We start from the raw sequence: 14406 nt of genomic DNA, 5'->3' as shown, positions 1-14406 counted from the left end.
TGACAGGTTTCCGCTTGAGATAATGTGAGCATGAATATGCTCATGGCTTTCACAAAAATCTTAAGCAGGTAAGTGCTGCGAACGGCCATCCGAGAACAGTACTTGGCCAGGACGAGCTGAGAAAGCCCAACAATAATAGAGTGGACTGCCGAGGGCAGGTCAAGAAAGGCGACTGAAAAGACTTCCGCGCTCGGATAAGCGTCATCCAGTGTTGCCCTGTACCAAGTCTGTGTCAACAAGGGTGTAGAGTCTTGTGATGGCTGAGCTTGTCAACGCCAACAGATTACCAACTCTGCGTCACTGGGATCCAAGAGGTGTGCCAGTTGGCGGACCGACGATACGGGAATAGTAGAATTCAGTAGTTTGTGCGTCTGATCTCAAAGTGCCACCGGACGCGATCAGGAAGAGTGAACATCTTGCCCAAATTAGCTTGATATTCGCGTTGGTTCTCGCTCTGTGGCTGAAACGAAAGACTGGCATGCATTCCGAACTCTGATCTGAGCGATAAGTCCAGGCTTGAATGATAATGCCGACAAACCAGATCTAGCCGCAGGTTATTGGTAATCGCAGCGGGGGTAAGCAGGGAGACAACAATGCATGTAATGGTCAATGTTGAACGTTGTCAGGGGATCGGAACCATTCGCAAATGCGGTGACTCTAGAAGTCCGTCTTGACAAGGTAGGGCCCCCCTGGGATCTGTCATGTAAGGGGGATCATAACTGGGTCGGTATGCGTGTGAGCGTTACGCTTATCGGTTTCCACATGGCCATCATTAACTGTATCTGTGTCGTATCTGCAGAAAGAGAGCAGAAAGTGACGAGATGGGCTGAAGTGATATCACTTGTCAGTCCAAGCTAAGGCCATGTGTTTTCATGATGAGGTCAAGCGAAGCGAAAGCGAAGCGATATAGCGGCTCAACAGTCGATCTGTCACTACTGTCAGATGGCGATGACAGGCAAGTCCTAGAACCGCTTAAGTAACTAGCCCTGCTGTTGATCGTTAGCTGCTTTTGTGGGTGGCTCTGGTATGTGACGAGACGTCCCTAGAGTGACGAATTGCGATGTAAAGATCAAAGAACAAGAAAAGATGCAGCAAGAAGCAACAGGCAAGACATCATTTCAAAGTCAATTGATATGGAGTAAGGTAAGGGATGACAAGGATAGAAAAAGGATGATGCAAGAGATGAAAAAGCAATGCATTTCTAAATACGCTCATGCAAGGACTCTGCACCTGCCTATGCACCTAATTCCAGGTTACAGAGGCATATCTACTAAGGTATGGAACCTAGGGACAGCTCCATGCCTGCTGGATTACGGGCATTATTTGGTGGAGTGCATTGCAGCAGGTGTTCCTTCTCCTCTCTTCCATATGATTTTCGATCTGAATATTGCATTTGCTTCGGAAACAACGCTGGGGATCGGGAATACCAAGCAATTAATTTAGCACTTTACCAATGCTTCATCTGATCGCAGCAGCTAATATTACGATAAGGTTAGACAATCAAAGCGACACGGGAAGGCTTGGGGGAATAGATCCTAGCTTCCTCCCTCTAATTCAGAAGCTCACGATCTAAGACCCGCCAAATAATACAGTGTCAATCTTGATCATCTTCCACCTATAACAGACTTTTACACTGTAAAGCACCCCTGCGGGTTACTAAGTCAGCCTCGGGCGGTGAGCAACTGAATCTGGCGTAAGTCTAGCAGAAAAGAAAAAGAAAAAAGTAAGCAAAACTTCACGAACGTCAAAGCTCGTGCATAATTTAGTTAGCAGCAAACAAGGACAAAGAAAAAAAAAGTCCCTTCTGCAACTAAAGCAAGGCACCCTTTTCCAACAAACACGCACTAAAAAGGAATCCTTCATCAGACGCTTTGTTTCGTTTCACATCATCTTGGTCTTGGCTCATCAAAATACTGCCAAAAGCCTGGACCCTTTTCGCTGGAAAAACTTCAAACCATTCTCTTATTGGCCAATTTAACAACACCAAGCCTATAAGTCCCAGCACAAGTTTACACCACCACCAACGGATCCATTCTCCCGGTTTGTTTGCTTCTTTCTCCAGCACGCACCTCTAATTTCCTCTTGGGAGACGGACACGAAGCCGTTGTAGAGCCAACTGCACTACATCCGTCTTTGCTTTGAACAATTCCGGCTCCTCGGTTGTCTGTGTCTGTGTACCTCCCGCATCCATACTACCGGCAACTGAACCAACAAACATTCCTTACCTCGGAGTAACAGGCTTTTTCTCATCTTCAGCCTTGTACGGACATACGGATCATTTGTCTCAAGCAATGTTATCGCAAAAGTTCATCTCGACCATTTCTGGGCCTCCTCTGGCCCCGAATACTGCTGTCTCCAAAGATGTCGGCTTGTATTCTCACTCCCTCACACCATCTCACACCATCAAGTCAACTTTCAAGAAGAGTTCAACCCCTGTCAACGGTCTAGCCGTCAGTCAGACTCACATTTTTACTGCCCAAGACCAAAAGGCCCATGTTCACGTCTACGCAATTCCACCAGACAACTCCAACTCTGCCGTTTCTCCCTGTGCTCTCGTACCCTTTCCAGAAAGGATCCGCTGCTTGGCTATTGTTGGTCAAGTCTTGGTGGTTGGATCTACCGAGGGTAGGCTATTTCTTTGGGAGGTTAGTTCGTCTCAGCCCCTTCATTACTCCACCGTTCCATGTTGTGCACATCATGAAATCATCGTATATCAATACTGACCAGTGATTCAGACTTGCACCGGACGACAAGTATCCACGCCGCCTTGTCACGTTCAGGCCGTCTCATGCTTGGCCGTAACGCCATATCACATTCTTTCCGGGTCTGATGACTCCAACATCAACGTCTGGTCATTATCCCGTCTTCTGGAGCTCGACGCAAAGGTTGAACAGGAGCCCGATCTGACACTCTCCAATCACCGCGGTGCCATCACAAGTCTAAGTGTCAGTCCTGGTACCAATTCGGAAACTGGCATCTGTGTGTCTGCCAGTAAAGACAAAACATGCATCGTCTGGAACTATCAGACAGGCCAGCTCCTCCGTACGGTACTGTTCCCTGCAACTCCTCTCTGCGCTCGTCTTGATCCAAGTGCCAGAGCACTCTTTGTGTCGTCCGAAGATGGTGCTGTCTACCTTGTTGAACTGTTCGGTGGAGACAAGCCGTTGCTTGGTTCCCGCAGCACTGAGCAACCTTCCATTGTCGTGCAGATCAACACCCCGCTTGCTGTCTCGGATCCGGAACTTGGACAACCATCGTGTATTGCCCTGACAAACGACGGTACTTCAATATTGTCTGGACACACCAAGGGCAAGATCATGCGATGGACTCTGGCTGAGAACGCCCATCCTACCGAAGTCGCCAATCTAAATGCCTCGGTCACCAACCTCTGGTTCAAACCTCCACTGTCAATCGAGCAACCAACCAAGACTGTCACCATCGTGAAACCGAACCTGAACCAAAGCCGATACAACTTTATAGCACAGCTGTCTACAGATCTCGGAGAGAAGACAAGATTCGACCATCTGCTTGAAACCAATGGGATTCCATCACAATCACTCGAGACAGCAATTTCATCCATGGCGACTTCTTCAGACGATCAACGAGACGACGAGCTGGCGAAACAGGATGCCCAATTCCGTGCAATCATTGACAGCTGCAATCTACTCCAAAAGCAAACTAGTTAAACGTCTGCCGCAAGCGCACCTCATAGAAATTCTATCCACAAAACATCCTAATGTAATCTCTTAGAGCACATACGCATAGTCCCTCGTTTCGGAATGGTTCATGTTGCTACCCGTTCCTTTTTTCTCAGCCTCAACGCTCAATGGCCTCCCATAACACGTTGTACCACGCATGTAGCTGGCCTCGTTCATTGCACATTCTCTCCCAACCTGACCCATCCTGACGATAGTCAAATCGTACGACAGGTTACACAAGTATCACAACTCAGATTTTCTAGAATATGTATTGGATGACCATCCTGATCCGTACCGCACATGGAGTTGCATCTGACCGGTCCGGAGTAACTTGCATGCATCTCATCGAAAAGTTCGTGCATCAAAGTGTGGCTGCATCTCCAGAACTGACGCAAGGGACATGGGAACGCTCCACAATGCAAGGGGTTCCGGAACCCTTTTGCGAGTGCAACATTCGTCACTAAACAGGACTATATCGTCGCCTCGATCCGACATACAAAACCACCTTGGCCGCATTCGGAGGGACATGCATCAGCCTCTTTTGCTGGGGAAAGCCTACAACATTTTGGGGTTTTCTGATTGATCAAAGTCTTGTTGTAAATTTAAGGCCTTCCATTCATCTGCAACTAGAATAGTAAGTGACATTCATTGCTTAGATTGTCTTCCCTTGCATACGGTTCTCGTCTCCGTTCCGACCGCCACAACGGTGGACAGCGCGGTCGAAAGAACGGCTTCTTAGCCCGAGACAACACGCGCAAAAGAAAAGGTTCTAGTCTGTAATTTTGTTCTAGATACTTGGATTCTAGCTGAACCTTTTTTGCTTTCATCACATCAATGGCTGGGGGAGCAAGGTGCCTCTGTGAGGAGTTGCTTCTAGCATCAGAGACAAGTGGCGTTGGCACTACATACATGTAAGGGAGATGAAAGTTGGTGCAGCAAATGAGTTTCTAGATGCAAAATCGCATGATATGATGTTACTATGTAGTTTAGTCTTGTTGGAAGGAGTTGCAGTATCAGCTGGGTAGGGATCTTGGTGTAAGTGAGATCAAGCAAGTCCAGAGTTGATGGTTAGGTTTCTAGCACCTTTGGGGGATCCACTGAAGGTTAATCAACAGAAGAATGAGTATCGCAGTCCTTCCCCTTTTGACTTGTCTCTGATTATGACTTGCATGTGTCTTATGGCTGATAGTATGTGTTCTCAACGACACGCTTCTACGTCTATAGGGTAGTTGGAACTCGAGACAAGCCCGGAGGCTCTCTATCAAGTATCTGTAGTGCTCATTGTAGATGCTAGAGCATATTCTAATACTAACGATCATAATACACGGTAGACATGATTATACGATAGGCAAGATGTTATGACACTTGTGATATATACAAACTGGACTCATACTTATACCATTCACATGCTTGCTAAGACAATTGAACGAGACGAGGAGCAAATGCTGAAAACATTCTAACAACAATTTCGATCTTGGTGAGAAATATAGAACCATAAGAAAGATCTCCCTGATATCTATATATCATATCTTATCACATTGTTGAAATTCCCGATATCACGGAGGATGATACCGATTGATGTCAAACTCACGCACTGTATTTCCCACTCTAAAACGAGTGTGAGGCACAGTACGAAATCTCTTCCCCGGAAAAGCCGGCCGGAGCGGCAAATTTCTCCGCGCCGACTAACACCGAGCTCGCAGTCCAAGTCCAAATGCCTTGCATCATCGCCGTCGCCAATCTACTTTTTGTAGTCGATATCCCCCTCAAATTTACAACACACAAACCAAATGTCTGTCGCTAGCACAATTAAAGGCGACATGTCGCAGCAAGTTCGATCACTCGTGAGTTCCCTCCCCGCGCGCAGCAGAGGGAATTGCCGCCCTTTGCAGGGATGATAATGCACCTCAATAAATTATTTTGATCATGGCTAACGACTCTTTTTTTGCGCAGTACCGCCAATTATTACGGCAAGGTTCGCAGTTCTCTGCGTACAACTTCCGCGAGTATGCGAAGCGACGGACGAGAGATGCTTTCCGAGAGCACCAGGGCGAGCAAGATAGCCGAAAGGTGCAGGAGTTGGTACAGCACGGAATTAAGGAGCTTCAGGGCTTGAAGGTGTGTGGAGGATACATGCGTGTGTCAAAACATGGGCGAAATGCTGACATTGAGCAGCGACAAACAGTCATCAGCCAGTTCTACCAAATCGACCGGTTAGTCGTTGAGGGTGGTATCTCGGTAGGTCACATTCACAGAAGGCATATTACTGGTATCCTAACTTCAAGCAGGGCAAGCAGACGGGCAACAACCAAGAGATTCTCAGACAGAAGGAGCAGGGGTAAGCAGGAAAAACGAAGCTATCGCCACAGTTGCATTACTAATTGCGTTTTTCCAGTTACGACTAAAGATGATTCACCGTCACGAATTTTGAAACGACTGGATAAAATATAAAAGAGACAACTCGAGTGTACAGTAGTATGGGTTTGGGGGATAATGTATATGTATCAGATACCAAGGATCAAAGGCGTCAACGAGCCATGAGGAGTACCTTCAGGTTGGAGGGAGCGTACCAGGGCTCGAACATTAGACGAAGAATCTCAACCCTGACTCCATTTCGCCTTTCAATCGTCTTGTCCATTGATTCTGCTGGTTTATGTGGTTTGCCGATGCAGTGGAAAGGATACATGAAGATGCATACTGGTGCATCCCAGGAACGCTCAAAAAGCTTGACATGAATAATAGCACGGGCTTCTACAACAGCTTTAAATCATGTACAAGAAAAATAATACTCTCAGTAACCTTCATTTGTACTTCAACGGTCGTTGACTCAAGATTCTTCTAAAGTGTATTACGTCAGCGGGGAACGGCGAATTCAATTGGTCAACCAACAATGACATTTGACAGCCATCGCGAATCGCGACTCAGCCTCGTACAACTAATTCTCGAACTGTATATTCTACAACGTCGCAAGCATATCAATCGAATTCGAGTATAGCATTGGTTTTTGGTCATTATCATAGATAGTATACGAGTCGATTCCGTCTTGCAGTAGCAATGGCGCCTGGAGTGAGTCCCCGTTTACTTCCCTGGCGCATGCAATGCATCACTAAACCTAACTAGACGCGTCGCGCCAATAGAGCTGGTTACGCCGAGCATGACGATTTTGAAGGTATGATGATTTTGAGTTCGTCCGACGACGCGTATTGACATTTCAAAGGTTTGCCCGTGCGACAATGGCGACAAGAATGGACAAATGTTGTGCCGCCGCAACAGCAAGAACAAACTCAACAAAACGATATCTGGTCGATCGATCTACCCCATGGCATGCCAAAGGACTCGGGTCTACTCCCAACACATACTCAGGAACTACTTGCTGCCGCGCGATCCGGACGATTGTATAAGAGGCCTGCGCCAGCGGAAGAGGAGGAGGGTGACGCTGATGCAGCGCCTGAGAAGCCCGAGAAGAAGGATGAAGATACGGGCGCCAGAGGATTCAGTGTCAAGGTCTGGAAGCAGTTGCCACGAAACGTCGATAGCTCTGGTGTGTCGCACCTCGCAAAGCGACAAAAGAATACCGTGACAATCGCCAGTCGAACAGTTGAAGAGAAGGTCCAGGGACCAACGGTTACAAGAGCGACTATTAGGAGAATCGACGCCGCTGGAAACCCATATACAGAGGAGGTCACCCTGGGCGAGGGTCAAAAGGTTCAAGGCGAAATCGTTTCTACTAGAATCGAACCTGCGCCTTCTGCTGGCTTAGAGCCTCTTGCTACGACACCTGTTCCCAACCGACGAAGGCCTCCACCTCCCAAGAGAAAGACTAAGGCTGGTCCTGGTCGCGGAAAGAAGAAGATCAAGAACCCTCTACCTGAAGCTGGAGCTCCTATCGCGGCACCCGCTGGAACTGCAGATGGTGCCACCCCTGCTGCTCCCGTCAAGCCTGAGAACCCCACAGAAGCTGTACGTTGGGATCTGCAGATCTGTTCTACCCTGTTACTAACTTTTCATAGGCTATTAAACAAGAGCGCGAAGACTCGGCCAATCGGGACAGTTCAATGGTTGATGCAGATGATGATGATGACGATGAAGATGGAGAAGATGACGAAGGCGATGAAGGTGAAGAGGGAGACGGAACACCAGCTCCGGCCAGCCAAGCGGGCGGTGAAAACAACAAGCAGCAAGATCACGAAATGACAGACGCGGCACCCACAACGACTACTGAGTCCGCTCCCGCCCCGCCGCCTGCCCCTGAGCCTGCTCCAGCTGAACTTCCTGCTGTCCCTGCGAATGACGACACTGACGTTGTTATGCAAAACGATTCTTTTGAACCTGCACAAGAAAGCGCTGCAAATCTCGCACCACCTACACTCACACCTGAAGAATCAAGAGTTGAAGGTAGTCCTCTCAAGAACGTTGTCATGCCTTCGCCTACAAAAGAGGACACAGAGCAGATGCTGCAGGAGTCGCTTCATGCCCCTTTTGCAGACATTGATGAAACTAAGGAGCCTCAACTGACCGAGGAAAACCTTAAAGAGGCATCTTTGGAACCCCCTGTTAATGACAACGAACCTCATGCGTCGGGAGTTGATGAAGAGCATATTCTGAAAACGGCTGTGAATGCTGCCTTTGGAGTTGAACAACCGCCAGTAGTAGGACCTGGAGCTGAACCTGCCGAGTCAACTGTGGCCGAGCCGCCATCAACTGTTGTCGGAGAGGCCCCTGAAGCTGCGACCGATCGCGATATTCCTATGATGGAACCAACCGATAATGAAGCATTGCTGCCTCCTCCACCCGAAGAAGTTGGTAATATCGCCGCTTCACCTCCGGGAAGCTCTGGCGGACAAGGACATTCCGCCCCTGGAAGCGATGCTAAGCTTCCCTTTGACATTCTGCCTGGCGAAGAAGCTCTCCCATCAAGACCGCAATTGGAACAAAAGGACACAGGCTTGACAGAAGATAGCATCAGGCCCGACGATTCAGCTTCAATCACTGCACCTGTCTCCGACGTTCCTGATGTCCCGACTGCTCCTCCCTCAGTTATCGAGCCTCCAGCAGAGCCACCTGCTGAAACTACCCTGCAAGAGTCTGTTGTAGAAAAGGCCAAGTCACCAACGCCGCCTCAACCAGAGATCAAGGAGGAGTCCATCCCTCCCGTTGTTGAAGAAGTTGTCGAGGGAGAATCCCCTGATATGATTGCCAGCTTGATGGATAAGCTTGATCAAGAGCATGCAGATATAGAGGGTATGAAGGAAGATATACCAACTCCACCGGTGCCCGCGCCAGTGGAAAAGCCCGCATCTGAAGCTCCCGCAGAGATGGACATTGAACCTCCTGTCGAAACCGTTGCTGAACCCGTTGCCGAGCCCGTTGAAAAGCCCGCCGAGGCACCTGTCGAGGTACCTGCCCCTGAGTCTGGGCCTGAGCCTGTTGCTGAGACTGAGGTCCAGCCAACTGTCGAGGCACCTACAGATGCACCCACAGAACCAAAAGCTGAGGTAACCCCTGAGCCAACCACAATACTATCAGAGGTTCCAGAAGTGCCAGTCGATGAGCCTATGGTTACTAAGGAGGAGAAGCCTAGTGATCCTGTCCTTGAAGCTCCTGCTGTGGAGGCTCCCACAGTGCCGGAGCCAATGGAGATGGAAGAGGAAAAGAAGGATGAAGAAATAAAGAAGGATACCGATACTGCTTAGAATGATGTTCTTGGAAGAGGTGTCTATTCGCTGCCCTGATTGGTTATCGGGTTCTGGGCAACGTCAACAAGAGATGGAGTTTGTATAATACGGTTATTTTCAGGGCTAATTGGCTCTAATGATTACATGGACAACAGGGAATACAAATCATGTCTATTCAGAGTATTGCATTGCAAGTGGCCAAAGTGAATACATAATACAATTCTAACCAAGCCCAGAGTCTGCCCCAATGGTTACCTAAAGATTAGCTACAAGAACCATAAGAGATGAAATTGGTAAGCTAATAGTTTAGGCGATCTAGACTAAGCCCTTGCACTGTTTGTTTTTTATAGGCAGCCTGAAGCTTGGATGTTGATGTTTTTTTGTTATCCACTAAGCCTGCTGCTATTCACTGTTCACTGACACTGGCACGCAGCTGTCGCGCAACAAGAGAATAGGAACTGAGAGCAGAGGAGACGAACACATCAGCACTCTCTTATTGACATCTACTACCTAGGGCTAATCTAATATTTTCACCAACCAACAAACTACTTGGACCTACCAACAAACCAGTACTGGATTTCATTCGACCTACCTTCCTCCCAGCTATGCCTCATCAGAGATGGCAATAATCACGTACGAAATCGACCCTGGCGGCGATATTGAGCTTGTGCTGGAACACCCAAACAAACAAAAGATCGTGCCAATTATCACATCCCCGGGGTGGGATTACTACAATGTACCCAGGTATGACGGCGATTTTGTCTTGCAAAACCCGACCCTTGTTGGACGTTATGCCGTCTTCAACAACATTCAACAAGATGCTGAGTATCAGACTACCGAAGTTCGGATGCGTGTGTCCTCGCGACACTTGATTCTCGCCTCATGTACGTTCCGCACCATGCTGGAGGGACCATGGAGTGAGAATCTCTCCCAGGCCTCTCACTCTCGGTCTGGTCCTGTTCAGATCAAAACTACCGATTGGGACGCCGCCGCGCTGGCAATTGTAATGGACGCTATCCATGGGCGTTATAAAGATATCCCAGAGGATATAAACCCAGGACTACTGGCCCGGATCGCTACTATAATCGACTATTATGCCTGTCACGAAAACCTTCAGCCTATCAGCGATATATGGATAACCGGGGTTTGCGAATCATACCAATTGCCTGAGCAATATTGCAAGAGTACCTTCGTATGGCTCTACATCTCCTGGGTGTTTTCAGAGCGGAATATAATGTCTCATATATCCCGGATCCTCCTTCTGAGAGTCACGGGCCTCTCATTCATTCATCTTGAGGATCTTCCTATCGGTCATATTCTCGGTTCGTTATGATCCCAAACACACCCATTATGAATACAGCACTGACACAGCACAGACAAAATTGATACCAAGAGACAGCAGTGTATGAGAAGATTCATGGACGGTTTGAATGCTCTCTGTAAGACACTCTCAGAAGAGGAAGGCTGCCCTATAGCTAAGAACCCCTACTGTTCCGCCACGATGCTTGGTATTTTGATACGGGAACAACAAAAGCTCCGTCTTCTTAACCCACCTCCCGCCGCTCCATATAGTGGCTACAGCCTCGCATCATTCATCTTGGCAAGCGATGCTTTCCCTTCATCACAACCGGACAGAGAGAAGGGCCGTGATGGCCTTTACAAATACAAGCCTTGCACATGTACCATTGCTTGGCGACTGAAGTATGTTGGCGAGGAAATTGCGAAAGACATCGATGGATACGATTTGACTAAGCCTTAAGACAAACCTTATTGCCCCCAAAGTGTTCAAGTTAGTTTCTGTGATTCAGAGTGTAGAATGTTTGTGATTCAGATTGTAGAATGTTTGTAATTCAGAGAAGAGATGTCCTTTGTGAGTTTGCGCGCGAGTTCCTATCATGAGACCACCCCACGCGTAATAACAGATCGCGTGCCACTAACACAACTCCATGTCTCACAATCCAATATGTATTAAAACCTTGGGTTTACACGTTGAGAATATAAAGAATGATAAAAACCAAGGTTTGATCGGAACTTTATTTGTTTCAGATCAAAATCCCGTCTCGGGATGAGTTCTCATGTAGTGGTCATGCGGATGGAGATTGAAGGAATGCCATCTTCAGAATCTACCAAGAAGGGCATGATGAGATTGTATATAAGCCACTGCCTCAGTAATATACTATTATTGTCTCCAGGAACCTTTGTCTGTTCCTTGAGATGATTGATGCCCAGCAGCTGGTACTTGATATGGAGGTCCGTTTCGCCTCACTTCTTACTATTACCCACTTACACCAAACAGGCCCGATCTCTCATCCCATCATGGACCGACACTCCCATCCCAAGCATAACCCTCTCCGCAAGCGGTCTTCTCGTCCTAGCCGACCTCCGCACAATTTCCCGCAGAACAGCTCTCACCGGCGGGGCCTCTTGGGTAGATGCTTTCGTCCTCGCCCCAGGTTTACACTACCAACAAGCATGCAACGATCTCGAACGTGAAGCTCCAGTCGGCTTAATGGCTCTATCCACACAAGCTCTCGGCGAAATGCAATATGCCGTAAAGAATACAATGACGGCGAGTTATCTCAAGAGTTTATGTAAAGATGGTGAGGACAGCATCACTTTAAACGTGGGGATAGATACGCCGTTGGATGTGGTCAAGTTTATTGGAAAAGTGCTTGAAAAGAAGAAAATCGCCGATGAAGAGGAAGATGATGATGGGGATCATGATGATTGGGCTTCGCTTTCGGATGTTGACTGGCTCAGTCATCTTCTCTACCTCGGCAGTCCCATCATAACACTATCATCTATATCCTTCATGGTTATTCTGGAAGATTGGTGGGGGCTTGCTATAATGCTCACGCTGATAATCTCACGCATCCTCAACATATGGGCGATAAAACAACGCATGACACATTCAGAACCTCCCCCTGAGAGCTTGATCATGACAGAGTATCGCATCGACCTCGGCGGGGGACATAGCGTGCAACTTCGAGGCCCGGATGCAGATCTACAAGCCATCGTTACGCACGCTTGGTTACGTGCACAGTCGGTACTCGAGGGCTACCTTGAAGCAGTGGCTAAACTTATGGTGTACATGTCTGCTGCTTTGGGAGGAAACATGACGCAGGCGGGTGCTATTGTGCTTATTGGATTGTTGCTTGCGAGTGCGGCGCTGCTAGGGTTGAGTAACGCACATGCTCGAGGTTTTCGTATGCATGGTCGTTATGCGATGCCGGGGAGGAAGAAAGCAAAGATGGTGCAGTCCCTTGCTACAAGCAGGAGTAGTGTTTCAGCAAGAGTATGAACACCACGGTGAATTTTATATACCTAGTAGACAATGAGAATCGAAAACTTGATAGTCACCTCTCCCCCTGGGTTGTGTGAGGCACAAGAGGCGAAATTGGTAGGATAGTTTGTGCTTTTCAGACCATACTCTTCGGCCATCGTTTCTATTACATGCTAGCCACCCAAGTCAGAGTTCCCGGCAGTATCCAAGAGTACAATCATTTGTTCATCATATCTACCGTTAAGATCAGTTGTAGCCTGAGGTATCTGAGCCAAGTTGGCAGTGACAGAGCAGTGCCAGCCAGCTGCACATCAACAAATAAACAGATAAAAAACAACATTCACTGCCCAGCACTTCACCTTCTCCTCCCCCAATAAAAAAAAAACTTCCTTCTTCACCCATCATTCTCTTTCTTCTTCGTCTCATCACATCGCAGCATCAGCACAAAAGAGGCGAAACAGGTGAGTCAGTTCATGCTACTTTGGACTAGGTCCTAGGTCGACTGTCCGATAATCTAACCTGGCATTTAGTCATGAAGCCGATCGCCTACGACATTGACCCAGGCGGCGATGCTGAGATCGTTTTAAAAGGCACCATCAACGCACAGGCGATCATACCGCGCATCAATCGGCAGTTCCCCCTCCAAGGCGAACGTCGTGACCCGACCTATGACGGCCATACTGATTCACATTTCGATAACCCGTACTGCGGTGTCTTCGACGATGATGACGCAGATCCTGGTGATGAAACCAAGGTTGAGGTTCGGATGCGCGTATCCTCCCGGCACCTGATTCTCGCCTCCCGTACATTCCGTGTCATGTTAGGAGGACCATGGAGTGAGAATCTCGCCTTTAACTCCCAGTCTGGTCCTGCTCAGATTAAGGCCAGTGGCTGGGACCCTGCTGCATTTACAGTTGTACTGGATGCTATCCATGGGCGTTATAATGGCATTCCAGAAGCAATCAACATCGGACTTCTGTGTCGGATCGCTTCCGTAGTTGACTATTATGATTGTCACCAATGCCTAAGACATACCTCCTACGTATGGATGGAAAATCTTTGCAAGAACTACAAAAAACCTACAACCCTTTGCAAAAGCAGCCTTATGTGGCTTTTCGTCTCTTGGGTCTTCTCCTCGCAAGATTTGATGAATGCTATGTCTCGAATCATCCTGAGTAAGACCCAGGATATCTCAGACATATCATCAAGAGATCTTCCCCTTGGCCCGATTCTTGGTACGTTGTGCTGCGGGATTGTTGTGCTTATGGTACTGACACAGAGTAGAAAAGATTGATGTCACAAGGCAGGAGCTTATTGATAGACTCATAACTGCTCTGGAAAGACTCCGCCAAACCCTTTTAGGAGAAACAAGCTGCCCCAGGGGCAACAGCAACTGTCCCATCATGATGCTTGGGAACTTGATGCGAACAAACCACAAGCTCTGGATGTTTGGTATACCCGACGCTCCATACAATGGGTACAGCGTTTCTGGCATCGTCGCGGAAATAGCCAAGTCGTCGGAACATTTCGGGTATTACGGCAAATCCTCCTGCTCATGCACCATCAAATCGCGACTGAAGACTACCCTTGACGGAATTGAGAAAGATATTTCAACCTACCGTTTAAAATGGTTTTTATGCTCGCGAAGATAGGCTAAGAGATGAATCGGTTTTTAGAAAGGATTATATAGTTATATTAATTAAGCTACTTCCTCGTTATCCGCCTATAGCGCCATCTGCAAGATTGTAAA

At 47.9% G+C, this 14406-nt stretch overlaps 6 protein-coding genes across 6 annotated transcripts; all 6 read left to right on the top strand.

Annotated features, from left to right (window-relative positions):
- Window positions 1–2291: 2291 nt before the first annotated feature.
- On the top strand, window positions 2292–3686 carry FSST1_003065 (WD40-repeat-containing domain protein; the record flags this gene model as incomplete). The annotated part of the gene is made up of 2 exons (XM_083229111.1): window positions 2292–2645; window positions 2736–3686. 2 exons carry the CDS (start codon window positions 2292–2294, stop codon window positions 3684–3686), a joined length of 1305 nt encoding a protein of 434 aa, XP_083086495.1.
- Window positions 3687–5488: 1802 nt separating this feature from the next.
- On the top strand, window positions 5489–6040 carry FSST1_003064 (LYR motif-containing protein; the record flags this gene model as incomplete). The annotated part of the gene is made up of 4 exons (XM_083229110.1): window positions 5489–5542; window positions 5652–5816; window positions 5874–5936; window positions 5987–6040. The coding sequence occupies 4 exons, from the start codon at window positions 5489–5491 to the stop codon at window positions 6038–6040; spliced, it is 336 nt and encodes a 111-aa protein (XP_083086494.1).
- Window positions 6041–6752: 712 nt separating this feature from the next.
- Window positions 6753–9391, top strand: FSST1_003063 (uncharacterized protein; the record flags this gene model as incomplete). Its single annotated transcript, XM_083229109.1, has 4 exons — window positions 6753–6764; window positions 6819–6867; window positions 6916–7658; window positions 7709–9391. The coding sequence occupies 4 exons, from the start codon at window positions 6753–6755 to the stop codon at window positions 9389–9391; spliced, it is 2487 nt and encodes an 828-aa protein (XP_083086493.1).
- Window positions 9392–9992: 601 nt separating this feature from the next.
- On the top strand, window positions 9993–11132 carry FSST1_003062 (uncharacterized protein; the record flags this gene model as incomplete). Its single annotated transcript, XM_083229108.1, has 2 exons — window positions 9993–10695; window positions 10750–11132. 2 exons carry the CDS (start codon window positions 9993–9995, stop codon window positions 11130–11132), a joined length of 1086 nt encoding a protein of 361 aa, XP_083086492.1.
- Window positions 11133–11587: 455 nt separating this feature from the next.
- Window positions 11588–12674, top strand: FSST1_003061 (uncharacterized protein; the record flags this gene model as incomplete). Its single annotated transcript, XM_083229107.1, has 2 exons — window positions 11588–11623; window positions 11670–12674. 2 exons carry the CDS (start codon window positions 11588–11590, stop codon window positions 12672–12674), a joined length of 1041 nt encoding a protein of 346 aa, XP_083086491.1.
- A 514-nt stretch (window positions 12675–13188) lies between these two features.
- On the top strand, window positions 13189–14308 carry FSST1_003060 (uncharacterized protein; the record flags this gene model as incomplete). The annotated part of the gene is made up of 2 exons (XM_083229106.1): window positions 13189–13891; window positions 13941–14308. The coding sequence occupies 2 exons, from the start codon at window positions 13189–13191 to the stop codon at window positions 14306–14308; spliced, it is 1071 nt and encodes a 356-aa protein (XP_083086490.1).
- Window positions 14309–14406: the final 98 nt, after the last annotated feature.

The sequence above is a fragment of the Fusarium sambucinum genome, chromosome I (genome assembly GCF_050947815.1).
Source record: "Fusarium sambucinum isolate potato_lamoka chromosome I, whole genome shotgun sequence".
NCBI lineage: Eukaryota > Fungi > Ascomycota > Sordariomycetes > Hypocreales > Nectriaceae > Fusarium > Fusarium sambucinum.
The sequence above is the reverse complement of the archived record's forward strand: the minus strand, read 5'-3'. Positions and strand labels throughout refer to the sequence as shown.